Consider the following 20,199-nt stretch of genomic DNA (forward strand, 5'->3'; position numbering starts at 1 on the left):
AATAAGGCTGATGGTTAACCTAAGTAATTTCAAGTACCCCCGTTTTGATATAATTTTGTTTTTAACCTTTGACCTAATCTACACTGTAAAATCAATGTTAATTTACATCTGAGAGTGTTACAAATGGAACCAAACAGAACTATACTGGTCCATTTGGTTCCATTTCTTTTGTACACTCATGGAGTCCTCAAGGGCCTATGGGGTCCCACGATATTGAAAACCAATGGAATAATAACATGCTCAACCTTCGTAATAAAAATATAATAATAATAATAACAACAACAACAATATTTGGACATCCATACAATTCTGTATACTGCACCGCATACATATAACTCCTGCCCTTAAAAACAAAATGGATCCAAGTGTGTCCCCACTTTGTCTCAAATGTCCACTGTCTTTGGTCATGTGTGAAGCTTCAGAATTATTGGTCTGATGTTGTAGCAGAACCATCCGCTATTTTCGGTGTCCCTATTGATTCAAATCCCATGTTTCTTCTACTCGGTCTCCCAGATGGTCACATTGTGAATGCCAATCATAAAAGGCTGTTCAACGTGTTAACTTTTGCTGCCAGGAAGAATATCCTCCTGTTTTGGATCAAGGATGTTGCTCCTTCCAAAAAATCATGGCACAATATTATAATGGACTGTATTCCCTGCAAATACATCACATGTATGCTACGCTCTAAGATAGACGCCTTTTATAAAATCTGGGACCCATATCTAAGATTCATTGGGCCTATGCTGTCTGCTGCTGTGCTCAAGGGGTTTCCTTGGCGGCCCTGATCGATCTATTTGTCTGTTTTATCTACTGCTTCCGGACTGTTGTTGAATGGCACCCTGGCGATTGCCATTCTGACCGGGGCTGGGTGTCTCCCCATATTGAAAGGGTTGCGGGAGGCTGGGGGATTAATCCTACCATTCATCTAAACTTTAATTTACAACGGGTTGAGTCTGAGCTGTATTTGTTGTTTTTGTTATGTTATTGTATTGTTGTTTTGCTGTCCTGTCGCTTTGTTTGTTGTTTATATATTGTTTGTTTGAAAATGTAATAAACATATGCTTAAATATATATATATATATATATATATATATATATATATATATATATATATATATATATATATTTGGACATACCTGTATGCACACAGAAAGAAACAATTTAAGACCTTTCTTACTGCAGTCAATCAAGCTTAGTGTAGAATCAAGCATTTAAAGTAAGTTTAAAAATGTAACCAGAGAAGATCAAATTTACCTGAGCAGAAGTCGTTGTTAGATAGTATGAAGTAGACACTGGTGTGCTTCTAGTATGTACTGTATGTTATGACCTGTGGCGTTTATATACTGTAGCTGTCTACCACCTGCGGGGGTTGACTGCTACGATAACAGGAAGTGGGAAAGTGAAGCTATACCCATTGTTCATTTGTCCACATGACCAGTCATGTGGACAAATTATTATTGTTCAAATGCACACAATTCAAAGATACTTTGATTTGATTATAGCCCAGCCATATAGTTGAAGATTCCTCAACATGATTGATAATGAGGATAAGGAAATTACTCCTTTATTCAGGCCTAAGCCCAATTTATACTTCATCATACAGAACATACTGTAAATTAGACATTAGTTGGGTCTGAGAAGTAGCTTCAGGCCAATTACACCCAGTAGGGACGCATACACTATCTGTCTATGAATGTGTGTTTAACTTTGAATGTAATGCATATTGTAGAGTACTTTAGATAAAGGCGCAAAAGCGAAAGCACCATTTTAGATCATTGGACTTCCCATACCCACACTTTCTGAGATGAACATAAGACCATCACATGCTTAGCACTTTCAATGAAACTAATCATCCCACCGCCTACTTTACACCACTAAAAGAGCACCGTTATCACTTTAAATAACATGTTTCCTGTCTATGGTTACAATTTACTGAATGCTATATCCAGGATTTATTTTTCTATTTTGTATTGTTTAATCTACTTGTATTAACTTTAATCTTTATTTTATTATATATTTTTTACTAATTGTACTTATCTTTCTGTCCTTTACCTGTTGCATACTGTATGTCTGAGTTATCTGAATTATGTCTTGCCTGTGACCCTGTATGAAAGGTGCTATTAAAAAAAGTGTATTATTATTATTATTATTACCCTTATTATTATCCCCTGTATCGCTACTTCGACCTCATGCCATCTGGTGAACCTTGAAGAGGGAATAGGAGTTTTGTCCCCTCAGCCATTGCGGCATTAAACAAAACTCCCCAGTTGATAGGAAGGTTTTCTGTAGACGGTGGGGACCTCATGTATTGGTGATATGTTGTTTTGTGCTATATGTGTTATTTTTTGTTGTTGTTGTAGTTTTTATAACATTAACATTTATAACATATTTTTTCTTTTTAATACAAATATCCCCTCGGGGATAATAAACATTATTATTATTTACCATTTTTCTCCAGCCATGGAAATTGGTACTGCTGGGACGGACGGACGGACGGACGGACGATATTCTGTATCTCCATCCCTGCAGGCCTTAATACAATAATAATTCCAAGCATTCCGGTTGGTGTGTGAACAAATTCAAGCATGGTCATGAGAGAGACAATGTTACAGTGCTTTGACCTGTTCTACAATTTCTTAATCCTGACATGTCAGCAATGTCCGACCCTAGATTAGTTAAAGGACAATAATAATAATCTTTATTGTTCCCGAAGGGATATTGGCTTCACAAGTCTGTTAAAAAACAACAGTACATAACCATATAACACAAAACAACATATCACAAAGACAAGTCATGAGGTCCCCACTGTACACAGAAAACCATATATCGACGGGGGCAAGGCAGTTTGTTTAGTGCAGTAATGGCTGAGAGGGGACAAACCTCCTGCTGAAACGAACATTAGGCCTATGCCACTTCAGAGTTCTGTATCTTCACCCGATGCCATTAGGTTGAAGTAGCGATACAGAGGATGACCGGTCTCATTTGCTATTGAAAGTGCTAATAGTCAGGGGGTATTACAATTATAATACATTCTTTACCAATACATTTCTTCATCAATGTGTTTGTAAAGGTGTCTAGAAACACATATCTCAGAAAGATTGAAATTCAGTTTCCCTAGAGGAATCTGTGACAGCTGCTGAAAGTTGGAGTAACATTAACTTTACTATACAGGAAGAAAAAGAAGAAAAACAAAACAAGAAGAAAAGATAATCTGCAGCATGTGAGGGGTCAAACTGTGGAGGTTTTCATGATTCTGAATCCATAGCAAGTATTTGTTTTGCACAAAAAACAGCACCACAAACAAATGGACCTGGAAAAGTGGCTATGGCCGTATTTAGCCAAAGGAGTGTTTTCCGTGCAAAACAAATGCTTGCATGGATACAGAATCATGAAGAAACGTTAGTTTGACCCCTCACTACTTAAAGCAGATTGTCTTTTGCATATTTTTTATATTTCAATCTTTTTGAGATGTGTTTCTAGACAACTTTACAAACATATTGGTGAAGAAATGTATTGGTAAGGAATTTATTCACAGATTTGACATTATTCTGATTCCCTGACAAGCGTCAGATGGCCTTATGAGCAAGTGTGGGTGTATGAACCGGCGTGATCCGGGAGGAAAAGCCCGGAGGTGTTTCAGACTAAAAAACTGAATGATCTTTCTTCACTTCCTGTTTAGTGGTTAGGGGAAGTTACAGCATTCACTTCACTTGCTCAGCATTCACGCGTGTGTGTGTGTGTGTGTGTGTGTGTGTGTGTGTGTGTGTGTGTGTGTGTGTGTGTGTGTGTGTGTGTGTGTGTGTGTGTGTGTGTGTGTGTGTGTGTGTGTGTGTGTGTGTGTGTTACAATTGATTAAACCACATTAGCACATGGTTGTGAGTGGACCTGGAGAAGATCTGCTTTCGATCATCATTCGTTTCTTCGCCTATATCCCGCTCTACCTGATTAATACTGTAGTAACAGTATAACAATGGTAATAATACAATGGTGCTAAAAGGCCTGAGGGCTTATTTCCATTGTGGTCCTGTGTATTCAATTCATCAAGACATTTAAAGACATACATTTTACAATAACATACAAGACATCATCAACACTAGTAGAAATAAAACATATGCACGGTAAACAGTTGGGGGTGGGGGCATGTATCTATTCTGCATCTAGCTTGCGGCAATTAAGACTCAAATTCAGAGTGAACATTTTTAGCACAAATCTTTGCTTCTGGGGGTCCCTGGAACAAAAATATTTTTAGATGGGGGTCCACGGCCAAATACATATCATTTTGGGGGTCCTTGACATGACAAAGTTGAGAACCACTATAGCAACATAGGTTTTTCAGAAAACTGTTAGAATTTAGAAGACATTTGTAGAATGGGCCTACAGTATGTGTATGGTAAATGGTTCATTTATATAGCACTTTTTATCCAAAGTGTTTACATAGATTGTGCATTGGTTGACTTGTCATGTTAAATGTGCTATAACATTTGAATTGAGAATTACATTCACCAATTCAGTCACACACACATGCATACACTGATGGCAGAGGAAACCATGCAAGGTACCAACCTGCACCTCAAAGTCCGTTCAGAGTCTTGCTCTAGGACACTTCGACACTAACTCTGGGGGAGCCGGGACTGAATATGATATTAAAATTAATCAAACTGAATGAAATGGAACATATTTTACACTTGTTCCAAGGGGCCTTTTTTCAGCCACTGACTCCAGTTTGGGCATCCATGTTTTAGAAGATGTTCAGAGACAATTCTTCTAACTCTGACGCTCGAAGGTGAAGGTTTTGTAGCGGCCAGAGCTCTCTTGGCACATGTCCACTGGCATGTTGTCCTGTTCGGCCGTGCTGATGTACCAGTCAGGGAATTGAGCAGACATGAGGGTGCTGCCATCTTGCCCTGTGACCTGTCTGAAGAAGAGAAACCTCATCATGTGGCTGTTCTGGTTTATCCTCCTCAGCTGTTCCTTGTCCTCCAGCTCCTGTGTAAGGAAGAAACCAAAGTCAATGGTCAGTGGCTTCATTCTCATATCGGAATCAAGTCATTTTGCGCTATAGTGAATGTAGTATTAATCAGTATCCTACTCTGGTCACCCAGGAACATAAATGGGGACAGGGCTGTACATTACCTCTAGATGCAGGGTAAGTTTGCCATCATCCATTGCACAGGAAAGGTAGAGGTTTGTGCCCTTGATACCCAGGGTCACAGGGCGGGCATTGGTACTGGGCGCTGGGTGGATGTACCGGTAGGTGGACATGTTCAGATATGCTGATGTGAGAACAGAGTAAGAGTAGCAAAAGTCAATCTAAACCTATAGGGAAACTATAAAATCCTTGTTTATCAGGTTCAATAAAAAATAAAACACACAAAAAAAATGCTGTTCACTACTCTGGACACACATACCTATGCGATCGGTGTTCCCACCCCACAGCATCACAGCATGGAGCTCCATTGCTTCTTTCACCAGCTCAAAATCTCTCTTCCTCTCGTCTGTCACTTTGACCACGTGCTCACCTGTCTTTCTGAAGGCACCATTCAACTTCAACACTGATGGGGTGAAAAAAGAGAGGGGTAAAGCTGAATTCTGTTTCAGTGAGGAACACTTGCGTCATAAATAGGTTTAACCATTTATTGCAACAAATGGATTACAATTATACTTGGCGTTGTTGGCGTAGTAGGCTACTACTAAAGTATGATTTTGAAAATACTTAAGTAAAATTTTGAAAATACTTAAAGACACTGGTCAGTGTCCCTCTCGAAGGTACTACAGGTGCCCACCCCGTAGCCGCTGGGTAACAGCTGTGATCGGGTACTCCAACAATGGCTGGGTGCTTAAGTCCCAATTGACAATCACTTAATTCCGAGGTGAACTCTGTAGCCGCACTAAGGGGTTCAGCTGTAACATCGAACATTACAGATGTAATCCATTCATTATTTCCTACGCAATGAATTAATGAAACGGAAGGGAGTGAATGGCATTGTGCATTACCCAACGGTGGTTTTCTAAGCTCTAAGCTTTGATTGCCTTTAAATAAACCATATTTGATAGACATATATACTGTAAGTATCACCTACATGTTACTGATGATAGAGAACTAAGTTAGCGGCCTTTCGGCCCGCTCACGTCTAGATATCGCGCCCGTGCAACTATGTTGCAGCAGTGATCCAACTGATGGCCATATACTGTATGGAGATCTGTATCTGTCGGTCCTTGCACACTATCAGAGAAACATATTAAACAGAAGCACAGAGGAAAATATATTGCTCGAATGATCAGGTATACAGTAGATAATTAAAGAAGTTCAGTATAAACAATGTTGTCAGTTATTCCCTTGTCATTACCCTCAATGAAAACGTTGACGTTGCCGGCCCTCTTTCCCCTGGAGAAGGCTGTGTAAAGTTGTCTATGAGTGAACACAGGTTGAGGCAAATAGATGCTAACTCGTTCATACTCTTGGCCCTGACCTTTATTGGTGGTAACAGAGAAAGCTAATCTGATAGCTAATAAAGGTGAAGGGAAGTTCATCACTTCTGTCATGGTGAAGTATCCTTGGGAGGAAGATGTTTTCTACTACAATCTCACTCAAGGATTTTGTCCATCATCTGCATTACCACCATTCTGGTGCCATTTCTGAGAGTGCGGTCAGGGCCGGCTTGTAGGTTTCTAAAGTAGCATGACTAGTTTCAACTTCAGGTTATGGCACTGGTAGGCAGGTTTCTGAGACACAGAGTGAGTAGAGCAAAAGGTACCATTTCATATTCTGCATTAGTAAGGACCAATTATATGAAGATAGTTTGAACATGTGTGAAGTTCTCCTTTTATCAATAATGTTTAAATAAACTCACATAATTCTTCTTTACATATGTTTCTTTCCAGGGTCATGTTGTCATAGCTGACTTGTAAATGGTTTCTTTCCAGGGTCAAGTTGTCATAGCTGTTCTGTAAATGGTTTCTTTCCAGGGTCAAGTTGTCATAGCAGTTCTGTAGATGGTTTCTTTCCAGGGTCAAGTTGTCATAGCAGTTCTGTAGATGGTTTCTTTCCAGGGTCATGTTGTCATAGCTGATCTGTAAATGGTTTCTTTCCAAGGTCATGTTGTCGTACTTGATCTGTGACAGTTCATAGGCTAATTTATCTGCAAAGAACCACACATTGTGAATATAAACACTGATAGGGCTATTGCTACTGTTGATAACGCAATGATATTGTTCTTTTCTTGTTGTGAATAGCCTTTCCACACCAGTGACACCACTTCTCTTTGCAAATGCATCCAATAATACACATAAAAAGCTTCTAAAAATGCTAAATAGAAAAAGTTACATCAAGGTTTGGGTTAAAACTGTGGTGGCTGGCCCTGACGGTTCTAACCGTCTGAGAACCTAGGCTGCTAATCCAGCCTGACAGCGTGTCGCAGGTTCAAGTCCCGATCTCGGCGACCTTTGCTGCATGTCACCCCATCTCTCTTTCCTGTCAACCTACTATATATCTATCTATAAATAAAGGCAGAAACGCCCCAAAAATATCTTAAAAGAAGAAATACTGTGGTGGCTTTTGTAATCTCTAAATCTAGAAAATGTCAGGCAAAGCAAGCTTATTATGTTTGTTTTGTGATATGGAATACTTACAGTGCACCAACAGACCTGTAGACACCACCAGCAGCATCCCCAGACAAACAGTAACAATTCTGAGAGGCCTTCTCACTGTGTTACAGCTCTGCCCTGCAATAGAAAATACAGCTTAAAGGACATGCAACTTTGTTTTATTTTTTTACAAAAAAAAATCGTCTGCAATGATATAATTAAAAGATGAGTGTTAAACAAAAAACCTTTATTGTTGCTTTATATCATATAGTGATTTTTATTTTTGGTTCCACAAGGCCAAAGGCACAGAGATCAGCTAGGGCAGAACCTCATATCTGCCTCGAATCTTTCAGATTGGTCTGTTATAGCGCTACCAAGAGGCAGATGTTTGCAGAACTCCTACTGATTTTGTCCAAATTGGTAAATTTGGACAACATCACATTATCTCTACAGTCATGTGATCACTGCCTATGAACAGCTGCGGAACGAAAAACACTGCAGCAAGTGGTGCGAAGAGCGCAGAGCATCAAGGGAGGGGAGCTTATCCCCCTACAGGAAATAAACGAGAGATGTTGTGTGGCTAAGGCTGGAAGTATCATTAAGGATATTCACCACCCCAGCCATAGTCTGTCCGAAACACTGCCACGGTCGAGGAAACCGTATGGGAGCAGTACCGCCAGACTTTTGAACAGTTTTTACCCAGCAGCTACAGTATAAGACTGCAGAACAAGAACTACGTTGACACTGCACTTTTTTTAGAGGCACATTTATGACTTTATTGCGACTGTCAGGGAGCATTTATTAAAACGTGATGACATTACACCGTTGTACCCCAAAATCAATCCTCCAGTTCTAGGCAACACAGAAGGGGGAGAACTTTTTTGTGTATTTCCACAGAACTCCTCTAGGGTATATTAATGACATGGTTCAATATTGAAAATGTGTGGTTTTCCAAAACAGCAATAATTGCCCTGATTTATGTCAGGAGAAAAGGACATGGCAAGTACTGTAACTACAGGCCTATTGCTATCCTTCCTGTTGTGTCAAAGGTTTTGGAAAAGATTGTTGCTGCGCAACTAACAGAATATTTAACGCATCCACAGCAGTTTGGATTTAGAACTAAATATTCCACAAGGGATGGTTAGTTACTTACTGTACTCTACTTGAAAGGGTCAAGTGTCTGTTGGTGAAGGGACGTGTCGTTCAGCAGACACAGATAATCAATGCATCTATTTTTATCCCTTTCTATGAATACAGTAGGCTAAATTGATTATTGAACGGTGCTAGCCACTCCAATAGGTGACTTTGTGGGTATGGCCTTGTGTATGAACGTCTCTAGTTCAGTGTCTTGCTCAAGGACACTTCGGCACTAACTCTGGGGGAGCCAGGAGCCAAGCATCGAACTGGGATCCTTCCGTTTCCCAAGCGACCTCCTGAGCCACTGTCGGCCCTGACCGCACAGTGAATTGTATATTCACTTTAAAGTGGAACAAACTAAAATACCATCATTTATCATGAAAAGAAAGAAAAATAAAACTGTCTCAACCTAATTGTGGCGCTAGAGGAAAGGTCATGGGATCACCATAATCCAAAGGGGTCTGGGAAACCAAGACATTACAACTTTGTCAAACTCACGCTGTCTTCCTGCTATATTCCCTGTTATGTCCTCCTGTGGTCCAGGGACGTTTTCATAGCCCACGCTGTCGTAGATGTGGTCCTCAGTGTCACCCCCCTGGCCTCTTCTTTTTGTATATATCACCATCTGCGTTGGGTCTGGCGCAGCGTAAATATTTGTAGACATCTTATAGGGGTGAGTCTTGAAAAGTAATGATTGATAACTAGATTATATGTAGCACACTATATTACTAGATAACTTGTTTAGCAAAATGTAATCAAATGCGAGCATGTCACTGGTTGGGCACAAATCACGAATCTGAGCTTCTTTAAGGGCGCAAATCTTTAAGGCACCCACGCATGCACGCACGCACGCACACAACACACACACACACACACACACACACACACACACACACACACACACACACACACACACACACACACACACACACACTGAAATTGACGGGTGGTTTTGCCTGGAGGAGCCAGTTCAGCAGAAACACACCCAAGGTTAATGATATCACAACCACACAAGTGACACAACCACATATTCCATCAAGGCAGGAAAGACTAGAGATCTGATCACACACTGACAACATGCTGGGTTTAAGATGTGCTCTTGTGAAACTGCTGATAGCACATTTTGCTTATTTATATAGTTTTAGAAACAAACATACCAGTAAGACTCCCTAATCGGGAGATAGGCGACCGTCAGGTCACAGTATACACAAAGAGGCCTGTAAGTGGCATTGGTTCCACCCACACGTTTGTACGACAGACGGTTGATGAGAAAAGCCAAATAAAGTTTCGGCCAATTAGAGGAAGGGGCAGGGCAAAGTTAAACCAATTAAGGTGAAGGACTCTTAATCAAGTCAATTGACACCACCCACAAGTTTGTACGACAAACGGTTGATGAGTAAAGCCAAATAAAGTTTCGGCCAATCAGAGGAGGGAGCGGGGCAAAGTTAAACCAATTAAGGTTAAGGACTCTTAATCAAGTCAATTGACACCACCCACAAGTTTGTACGGCAAATGGTTGATGAGTAAAGCCAAATAACGTTTTGGCCAATGAGGGGAGGGGGCGGGGCAAAGTTAAACCAATGAAGGTGAAGGACTGTTGGAGCAGCAGGAGTCGGTGGTCCCCAGGAATTCCCCGTGAGCAGCCCAGTTGGGGTGTTGATTTGGTCATTTTTGCACTATTTGGCGGCGGTGGCAGGGGGTCCCTGGGGGTCCGTGGAGGTCCGGGGGTCCTGAAGGTTGTGGTTTGGCAGGCAAGGAGTGTGTGTGGAAGATTTCACATGGATAGGGGCAACGATGGCGGAGATATGAGTAGGGCAAAAGTGTGATGTGACAGACAGACCGACGGACAGACAGACAGCCGGTGGAGGTTTTGATAGTAAATGCTACCTGACGGTCGCAATTATTTACTGTACTGTACTGTACTGTACGTACTGTACTGACATTGTTGACATTGTTATTGTTAAAAGCTAGACATGAAAATGGCATGAGACTGAATGCACAGTCCTACTAGTCCAACTGCCCCTGAGGTTGTGTATGAAATGTAGTTTATTTTTTATTTATTTTTATTAGCCTAAAATATTATCTATATACATACAGTCATGGATCCACCTGCTGACCGCCTGTCAGCATTGAGCAATTTATTTTAGGGGTAAATGTTTGGGCCCATCACTTACTAGCCTATACACATACTATAGAGGGAAACATAGCCCCAAAAGAATCTGCTTTAAGTAGCATGTGAGGGTTCAAACTAGTTTTTTTAATGATTCTGAATCCATTGCAAGCATTTGTTTTGCATGAAAAACATTCCTTGGGCTAAAAACAGCCCCATAAAACTATGGTTTAGTGATGAGTCATCACCTTTCACAGTTTTTGGGGGGCTGAGGTGGGATATGAAATGTGGTATATCTTTTTTTTTTATTGGCCTAAAATATTGTCTATATGTTACAGATTTGTATAGTATTATTATAGAGCGAGTGTGTAACGACACTCTTAAAGGGTCGCTTGGTATCTTAGATCTAGTCTTATGACTGACGTCCAGGGGCCCAGGTCTTCTTCGTCGGACTAACTAGATTTCTATCTAGTTTCTGCTGACGTCCTTGAGTCTCTTACGAATCTCCGAATTTCTTACGAATTCAGGATCTCTGAGATATGCCTGTTCAGAGGCTTATCTATACTGCTATACGCTTCGAGCACAAGCTTACTAAAAGCTTGCGAATCGATGCTCACTGAGTAGATTTAGTTAAAACCTGCAATTTCAATGATGAGGCTCGCTGAGGTGAACTTACTTAAAGTTTACGTCTCAGGGCAATTCACTGAGCGATTCTCTCACACCAGTACTTATAGTGATGGGGTATAGAATAGCTGTTGATTACTAAAATCTCACTTAAACTTCCTTCTCAAACACTTACAGGGAGTCCTGTTTATAAGTGCTATAAGTTTTTTTTTTTTTATTATTCCCGAATCCATTGCAAGCATTTGTTTGGCATGAAAAACATTCCTTGGGCTAAAAACAGCCCCATAAAACTATGGTTTAGTGATGAGTCATCACTTTTCAAAAGTGATGTCACAGTTGGCGGCCGGACTATACGCCTCTATGCCTGTAATTCACAGACACCAGGATACTAGCCTCGGAAACCCAGGCTTTTATTTTGGCGATACAGACACCAGGATACTAGCCTTGGAAACTCAGGCTTTTATTTTGGCGATACAGACACCAGGATACTAGCCTCGGAAACCCAGGCTTTTATTTTGGCGATACAGACACCAGGATACTAGCCTTGGAAACCCAGGCTTTTATTTTGGCGATACAGACACCAGGATACTAGCCTCGGAAACCCAGGCTTTTATTTTGGCGATACAGACACCAGGATACTAGCCATTGATCATGATACTGACACCAGGGTACTGACAACAGTATACTGACCATGGCATGTGGCAGTGGCGTCATTCACTAGTTGAGGCACCCTACTACAGTGGTTCTCAACCTTTTCAGGCCGCGACCCCCAAAATAATCATATTTTAACTGGGGACCCCCCACCCTGACAAGCACTAAGAGTTGAGGCATTACATTTTGTATAACATGGTTCTATTGTGAAAATAAAAGATCTCCATGCCCACAACGCCTCGCAACGCGAGGCGTTGTGAGCATGTAGAGCGGCTATTTTCAAAATTTCTGTCTCTAATATTTGACAATTTGTCCAATGTTTAATTTGTAATTTTAGAGGTATTAAAAAGTCCTCAAATTGTCACTTTAGAAATGTGCAGATACCCTCAATACACTTCAACTTTAAGTAGGTTTGTTTACTGTTGAGTGAGAAAACAATGTTTCACATTAAGCCAATCATCTGGGGACCCCCCAAAATAATTTGGGGACCCCTCTGGGGGTCCCGACCCAGAGGTTGAGAACCACTGCCCTACTTCTCTGCCTCTCATTTGTGGGTGAATTTATTCTGAGGGTGGATAAGCCTATCAGCTTCTCCGTTCCCGCCAAATACAAAATGTCAAAATGCAAAGAAGTATTTGAAATATGTATTTAAGAGATAGAGCTTGAAGAGATAAACAGGTGGTGGTGGTGGTGATGATGATCATCATCAGTCATAATGGTTTGCCAACAGAGAAAATATCTAATCTAAATTAGTACATTGTGCTTATTTTTTTGTGCTGTATTTGTCCTGAAATAAAGACTAGATTGAAGTTCAATAAACATGTACTGAATTCCTTATGTCAGGATTTGGGGAAAATGTGTTTATTTGTCTCTGCAGGTTCAGGATAGGTGTAAGAAATGGTTAAAAATGAGTCATAAATATATGGTAACAATGGTGAACATGATTGATTGATTCGTTTATTGTTTGTGTCCTGCACACAAAGTGCCCAACCCTCATGGGTTTATAAGACACCATTTCAAGCTTAGAGCATGTTTTACAACTATATTCATACATTAAGATTCACATCAGAATTATACAGTGTTCTGTCTTCTCTCCCAAGCTTGACATCTGTCACAACAAAAGCTCCTTTAGCAAAACATATCTCAAGTTTTTCATAATCATCTTCATCAAGTCAAGGAAATCACCACAGATGGAAGACATCTGATAAACAAATACCTCTCTTATGAACAAATAACCCTAACCAGGATAGGGCTAATCGTTTTCAGAAATAATAAATACAGTAAATAAATATGTGATGGATTAAATCATTAGCACAGATATGTAAATGAAGGAATAACTCCTCCCATCGACACAATGGTGTATAAATAAATAAAGACCCAAACATTTTTGGGGTCTTTGGGTCTCTCGGAAATAATAAATCCAGTGAAATATCACTCAGGTGGCTACAATAAATATGTGATTTGTAGTTACAGATTGCTCATAGAACAATAAACACAATGAAGACACCTTGTGGCGAACTTTGACAAAGTCAATACACAGAATGTTAACTTGCTGTACTCAGTACATACACATTATTTTAAAACCTTATTAAGTTATTTTCTCCTAGACATTGCCAGTGACACTGGTTCCCTCCAGCAAAGTTCAACAAGGGTGCCCAAACCATGGTGTATTATTTTTTTTTTTTCACAGACCCCAGTTTGGGCATCCCTGTTTTAGATGTTCAGAGACAATTCCTCTAACTCTGACGCTCGATGGTGAAAGTTTGATAACGGCCAGAGCTCTGTTGGCACATGTCCACTGGCATGTTGTCCTGTTCGGCCGTGCTGATGTACCAGTCACGGAATTGAGCGGACATGAGGGTGCTGCCAACTGTGTCCCTTTTGAAGAAGAGAAACCGCACCATGGCACTGTTCTCGTTTATTTTCTTCAGCTGCTCCTTGTCCTCCAGCTCCTGTTTAGGGAAGAAACCAAAGTCAATGGTCAGTGGCTTCATTCTCATATTAGAAACAAGTAATTTTGTGGTGAAGGTAGTACTGCAAATAAATCTACTCTGGTCAGGTCACCCAGGACCATAACTGAGAACAGTGTATTTAGAGGGCTGTACATTACCTCTAGGTGCAGGGTTGGGTTGTCGTTGCCATCATCCTTTGCACAGGAAAGGAAGAGGTTTGTGCCCTTGATACCCAGGGTCACAGGGCGGCCATCGGTACTGGGCGCCGGGTGGATGTAGGTGGACATGTTCAGATATGCTGATGTGAGAACAGAGTAGCAAAAGTCAATCTAAACTCTTAAGGAAAATATAAAATCCTTTTAAATATATACCTTTATATATTTTATATAGTTAAAAACAAAGTGCTGTTCTCTATTCTGGACACTCATGAAGCTTACCTATGTGATTGATGTGCGCAGCCTGCAGCATCACAGCATGGAGCTCCATTGCTTCTTTCACCAGCACAAAATCTTTCTTCCCCTGGTCTGTTACCCTGACCTTCTGCTCTCCTGTCTTGTTGAAGTCACCATCCGTCTCATCCGTGGGCACTGAAGTCAACTCCAACACGATGTGTTCTGATGGGGTGAAAAAAGAGAGGGAAACGCTCAAACAGCATGTCGCGAATTCCATTTCAGTCAGGTACTCTCACGTCATATATAGGTTTAACCATTTATTGCAACAAATGGATTACAGTTGTACTTCGCGTTGGCCAAGCATAACTTTAGTAGCAAGCTAAATTTAACCAGGGAACGCTATACAAGCCCCCTGGTTTACAAGAGTGGGTCCAAAGCAAGACAATTAATCAGTTTAACTTGAGCCATGCAAAACTTGAAACCCACCCAGACAGCACAGCGACTTAATGCATATTTCCCTCTGTGAACAATGTAGGCGCTATGTAGCGTCGGGAGCGTTTGCTCATTGGGAAGATCTATTTGCGACGTCACTTGCCAATTAAGGCTCCTCGCTCGTGCAGCATTGCATCTGCAAGCGACGTCGCAAATGCATCTTCCCAATGAGCAAACGCTCCCGACGCTACATAGCGCCTACATTGCTATAGGCATCGGCATTAAGTCGCTGTGCTGTTAGGGCAGTCATATAGAACCTTGTGACATTGCTGCATAACAGTGCATATTTGGATGCTTTTGGATATGATGTGATGTGATGTGATGTGATGTGATGTGATGTGATGTGATGTGATGTGATGTGATGTGATGTGATGTCGTCGTTGTCGGGTGGAAACCTTGTATCTTCAAGTTTCAAATTTCAAATGCTGTCGCACAAAAGTAGTGCAACTAACGGTTTTGGACATACAAGGTTTTCACCCGACAACGACGATATGATATGATATGATATGATATGATATGATATGATATAAAGATATGATTAACTTGAGATAAATACTTAAAGGTCAGCCTTCATGAAAGTTGACAGATATCCTTGTGGCTTTGTGTGTATACAGTATGTGCCCATGTCTGCTTACCTTCAATGGCACACTCCACTATCATGTTGAGCAGGTCCTCATCTCTGAACTCAGTGCTGCAGGAGAACTCTGACTTGCTGGCCTTAAGCCTCTCCATGGCGACAACAAGGTTGACAACGCGCCTCATGGTCAGAGGATGTTGGGATATTTCCAAGTCCAGGCCCTGGGGCATCTTACCGCTCCACATCTTGCTGTCAGAGGTGATCTGAGAACATATATTTGGGCAAACTTTGGTTAAGAATTTTTACGTGACATCACACACCAATTTGGGTGAAGTTGTCCTCACAGGTGTAGAGGAGAGGTGGGCGAATACTCTACACACCCCCATCAGGTTGCACTGAGATTCAAATTCCATGTCTTATGAGAGGGGAGATCTGTGCACAATTATCAAAATTTTTAGTTGGCCTACTCCCAGTTTTGATACAATTTAGTTTTTAATCGCTGTGACACTGTAAAATCATCAGTGTTCATTTAAATATGAGGGAGGTGTACAAATGGAACCAAACAGACCTATAGGTCCATTTGGTTCTATTTGTACAGTACACTCATGGATACAGTCCTCAAGGGCCTCTGGGGGTCCTCGCACACCGTATTGAAAACCAATGGAATAAGATAACATGCTCAACCTTCCTAATATGAAAAAGATACATTCTTAATATTTAGACATACTGTATGCACATGAGACATTACTGCAGTCAAGCTTAGAGTGTAGAATCATCAAGCACTAGTTTCAAAATGTAACCAGCGTGGAATGAATGAGAGAAAAACTATTTTACCTGAGTAGAAGTAGTTGTTGTTGTTGTTGTTGTTGTTGTTGTTGTTGTTGATGTTGTTGATGATGATAATAGTATGAAGCAGCTCTTTAGACACTGGTGTGCTGCTAGTAGTCCTTAACAATGTGTTTCTGGACGCATGTTGCCCATAGCGTTTATATACTGAAACCGTGTGCGTGGAAATTCCCATATGTAACAGCAGGAAGTGGGAAGGTGGTGGCACGCTCATTCTGATGATGAAATGTTGTACTGACACATAACGGCCGGACTACACCAGAAAACGCGCGTGTATGCGTGCGCTGTCTGTGCGTGTGCGAAAAGCCCCTGGCTACACCAAGGAGGGGGTATATGTGCTGGAGACCATAAAGTTTGTGTTGGCTTGGTGTAGCCCGGCCGTAAACCCACCTTCACACCGAGATAAAAAATCAAACCTCGGTTCGAAGTGGAGCGGTGAATCTGAGCAGCTATACCGTGTGTGTGTGTGTGTGTGTGTGTGTGTGTGTGTGTGTGCGTGTGCTGCAGAACAGCGCCCCTCCTTTAACTTGTGTGTTGTGTGTGGCCACTCAAGGTATTGCCAGGCTACAGACACGGCCAGCCAGCCAGCCACATACATACATACATACATACCCACGGACATACCTGTCTATTGGGAGCGCTTTCACCGCTCCAAAAACATACCGTAAAAGCACATATGAACGCAATTCTGTGCGCCTCCAGTCCGCAAGGCTGTTGTTGATTGACAGTCACTCTGTCCATGTCATTTCACACAGACCCACCGACACGCAGAGCAGCACTGCTTTCATTGGCTTCAAGAGCTCATGCACGCACAGGATTTGAATAAAGTTCCTCAGGGCGAGCTTTATTCAAATCTCTCAGTCGGTCTGATGTGTGCGATCAGCGTGAAATTGGGCATTTTTTTGATGTATCGCGCAAGACAGGCTGCACACCAGCCCCCATTGGAAATGAATGTTATACGTGCGCAAACATACGCAACACCAGCTCAGTGTGAATAGGCCTTAATACAATATCTTGGGTCATCTAGGCTGCTGCTACAAACGATGATGAAATGATAAAAACACAGACAGACAGGTTGCTCATTTCCTGCAGGTCTAGTGGACAAATGAAGCTAAAACCAAAATATAAACAAACAAAAGGGTTACAAACACATGGTGTGTATGCGTGCGTGTGTGTGTGTGTGTGTGTGCGTGCGTGCGTGCGTGCGTGCGTGCGTGCGTGCGTGCGTTCGTGCGTGCGTGCGTGCGTGTGTGTGTGTGTGCGCGTGTGTGTGTGTGTGTGAGTGAGTATGTGTGCGTGTATATACATTGGCCTAAGGCCAATTTATACTTCATCATATGAAATTAGGCATTACTTGGGTCTGTGGAGTAGCTTTAGGCCAATTACACACAGTAGGGACTTGGGAGAAGGAGGTGGGCGGACGTGAAATCATTTCACATGATTTTTTATTACTTGCATTTTTGCCTCCACTATCTGTGTAAGTGTGTAGTGAAAGCACCATTTAGGTCATTGGACTTCCCATACACACACTTTCTGAGATGAACATAAGACCATCACATGCTTAGCACTTTCAATGACAGATGACGATCTCCTAGTATCGCTACTTTGACCTCATGCCATCTGGGCAAAGATACAGACCCTTGAAGTGGGAAAAGGTTCATTTTAGCAGGAGTTTTGTCCCCTCAGCCATTGCAGCATTAAACAAACTGACCCATCGATAGGATGGTTTTCCTCATTTACAGTATTGTCTTGGTGATGTTGTTTTGTGATTTCTTAAATAAGCCAAAGCTTTTTTGGTTATTTTTCTTATATACAATCTCTGACCACCATTTTGTGAGAGAGAGCTCCGACCGTGATACGGATTGGATGTGTTGTTTGTACTGTTCCTTGCCTGTCTCTCTCATAATACAGCAAATTCCAATTCTCTCATGTCTTATTTCTTTGAATTAAGTCTTATTTATTTAATCCAACAGTTATTAATTACCATTTTTCTCAAGCCATGGAAATTGGTACAGCTTAGGCTCCTGGCTCCTGTGCTTCACTGTTCACCACCCCATTAAAATAAATCTTTCCTATGAACCCCAGTAGGCCTGAGGAAAAAGTCCAAAACATCTTAATGCAGTAATAATTCCAGGCATTCCAGTTGGTGTGAACATATAACATAAAACAATGAATGGTCATGAGACAAGATATTACAGTGCTTTGATCTATTCTGCAATTTCCTAATCTTGACATGTCTGTAATGTCCGACTCTACACTATTTAACTTCTTACAAGGCTTCAGAAATTCCATCAGTTCCAAGTAGACAGATTTGCGCATAGCCTATGCACAAAGATGTAACTGAATCTAATCTTTCATCACTTCCTTTTTAGTGGTGAGGGGAAGTTACAACATTCACTTAATCACCACAACCCACCCCCAATTTCTTAATATTTCTATAATATTTTGTAGCATAACAGAGTTTTTGATTGATGTGGAACGATTATACGATTGAATCTGAAAAACGAATGAAAAACGAATTCTCTCATACAGATGTGCCATTTTCAAAACTTCACACATCCTGCCATTGGCAAGACAGTAGAATGCCAGTGGATCAGCAGAACATTGAGCTTGTAGACCAGCTATTTTTTGATATGGAGTGGTATCCTGCCATTTGTGGGTTTCTGCAAAAAAATATGCTCCATTCTCCATAAAAAAATTAATAAAGGCAAAACAGGGAAAGAAACCTGTGGAAAAAATGCATTTGCAGGAATTTTCAGGAAAAGAGCAGTAAAGCAGAAAAGAGCAGTAAAGCTGGCACATCTGTATACTATGCACGTCTATTGATTGATTGATTGATTGATTGATTGATTGATTGATTGATTGATTGATTGATTGAAGAATTTATTAGAAGGTTGCATAGGAAAAAGTACAGTTTCGTGACAGTACAAATCACTGGTAGGATGTCAATTAAAAGGACATCCTAGTAAGCTTTTTGGCTTATTTACACTAGAACCCTTTATGTATCTCATATAACATTGAAAGACAGACGGATAGAACACAGTACTAGGATATTATCAATAACAAAAGGAAAAAGAGTCATAAAGAAGATAACAAAAATAACAGAAAAGGAAAATGAAATAAAAATAAATAGAAGATATGTACAGTGGAAAAGGGGAGGTAAGTATTAGTCTATTACAAAAACAATTATATGCAAACACAATTGTTCTGGGGAGGGTCATTGCACGACGCATTCCTACAGACGGGGTAGGCTTACTTTTCACTGGCAGGTGATTCAGTATATGATACAACCGAAATGTGTGTGGGCTGTGGGGAGGAATTGATTGCTATGGAGATCCCTGATGTCATCAATATTTAAGCCCATATCTGGGAATGGTCATATATGGACATATTGCATCAGTCTCATGTGGTCTCAGGCAGCGCGACCTCGCTTCTCGCCCTTAAGGCTATATAAGGCTATATGCTATAACTATTACATTCAGGAGGAAAATGTGTAAAAGATTATTCAATACTCTAAATAAAATAATAATAAATACAATATTGGACCAGATGGAAAATGCTTGACCTGCTAGAGAGGGATGGAAAGCGTGATATTTAATTATATACAGCCTGTAGTGAAAAGCTTCAGAATCTAAATTCATTCTTTTGAATCATCTTTATAGTAAAACAAGGGGTATGAACCAAATCAGCCAGTGAATTTGAATGCATGGAAAGATGCCTCCAAACTCAACCAAGCTGCTTGAGGGGGGGCCGGGGGTGATCCATCCTCCCTCTTTCTCTTATGGAGGCACTGGTAAAAAGCAGAGGCAGAGCAAGAAGCCCTTGAGAAGGAGG

At 41.0% G+C, this 20,199-nt stretch overlaps 1 protein-coding gene across 1 annotated transcript; it reads right to left on the reverse strand.

The window, feature by feature from the left end:
• Window positions 1-13,842: 13,842 nt before the first annotated feature.
• Window positions 13,843-15,932, reverse strand: LOC308295613 (interleukin-1 beta-like; the record flags this gene model as incomplete). Its single annotated transcript, XM_080738663.1, has 5 exons — window positions 13,843-14,058; window positions 14,217-14,356; window positions 14,496-14,672; window positions 15,578-15,782; window positions 15,864-15,932. 5 exons carry the CDS (start codon window positions 15,930-15,932, stop codon window positions 13,843-13,845), a joined length of 807 nt encoding a protein of 268 aa, XP_080594789.1.
• Between the last annotated feature and the right edge of the window lie 4,267 nt (window positions 15,933-20,199).

The sequence above is a fragment of the Nannobrachium achirus genome, assembly GCF_963921795.1.
Source record: "Nannobrachium achirus genome assembly, chromosome: 12".
NCBI lineage: Eukaryota > Metazoa > Chordata > Actinopteri > Myctophiformes > Myctophidae > Nannobrachium > Nannobrachium achirus.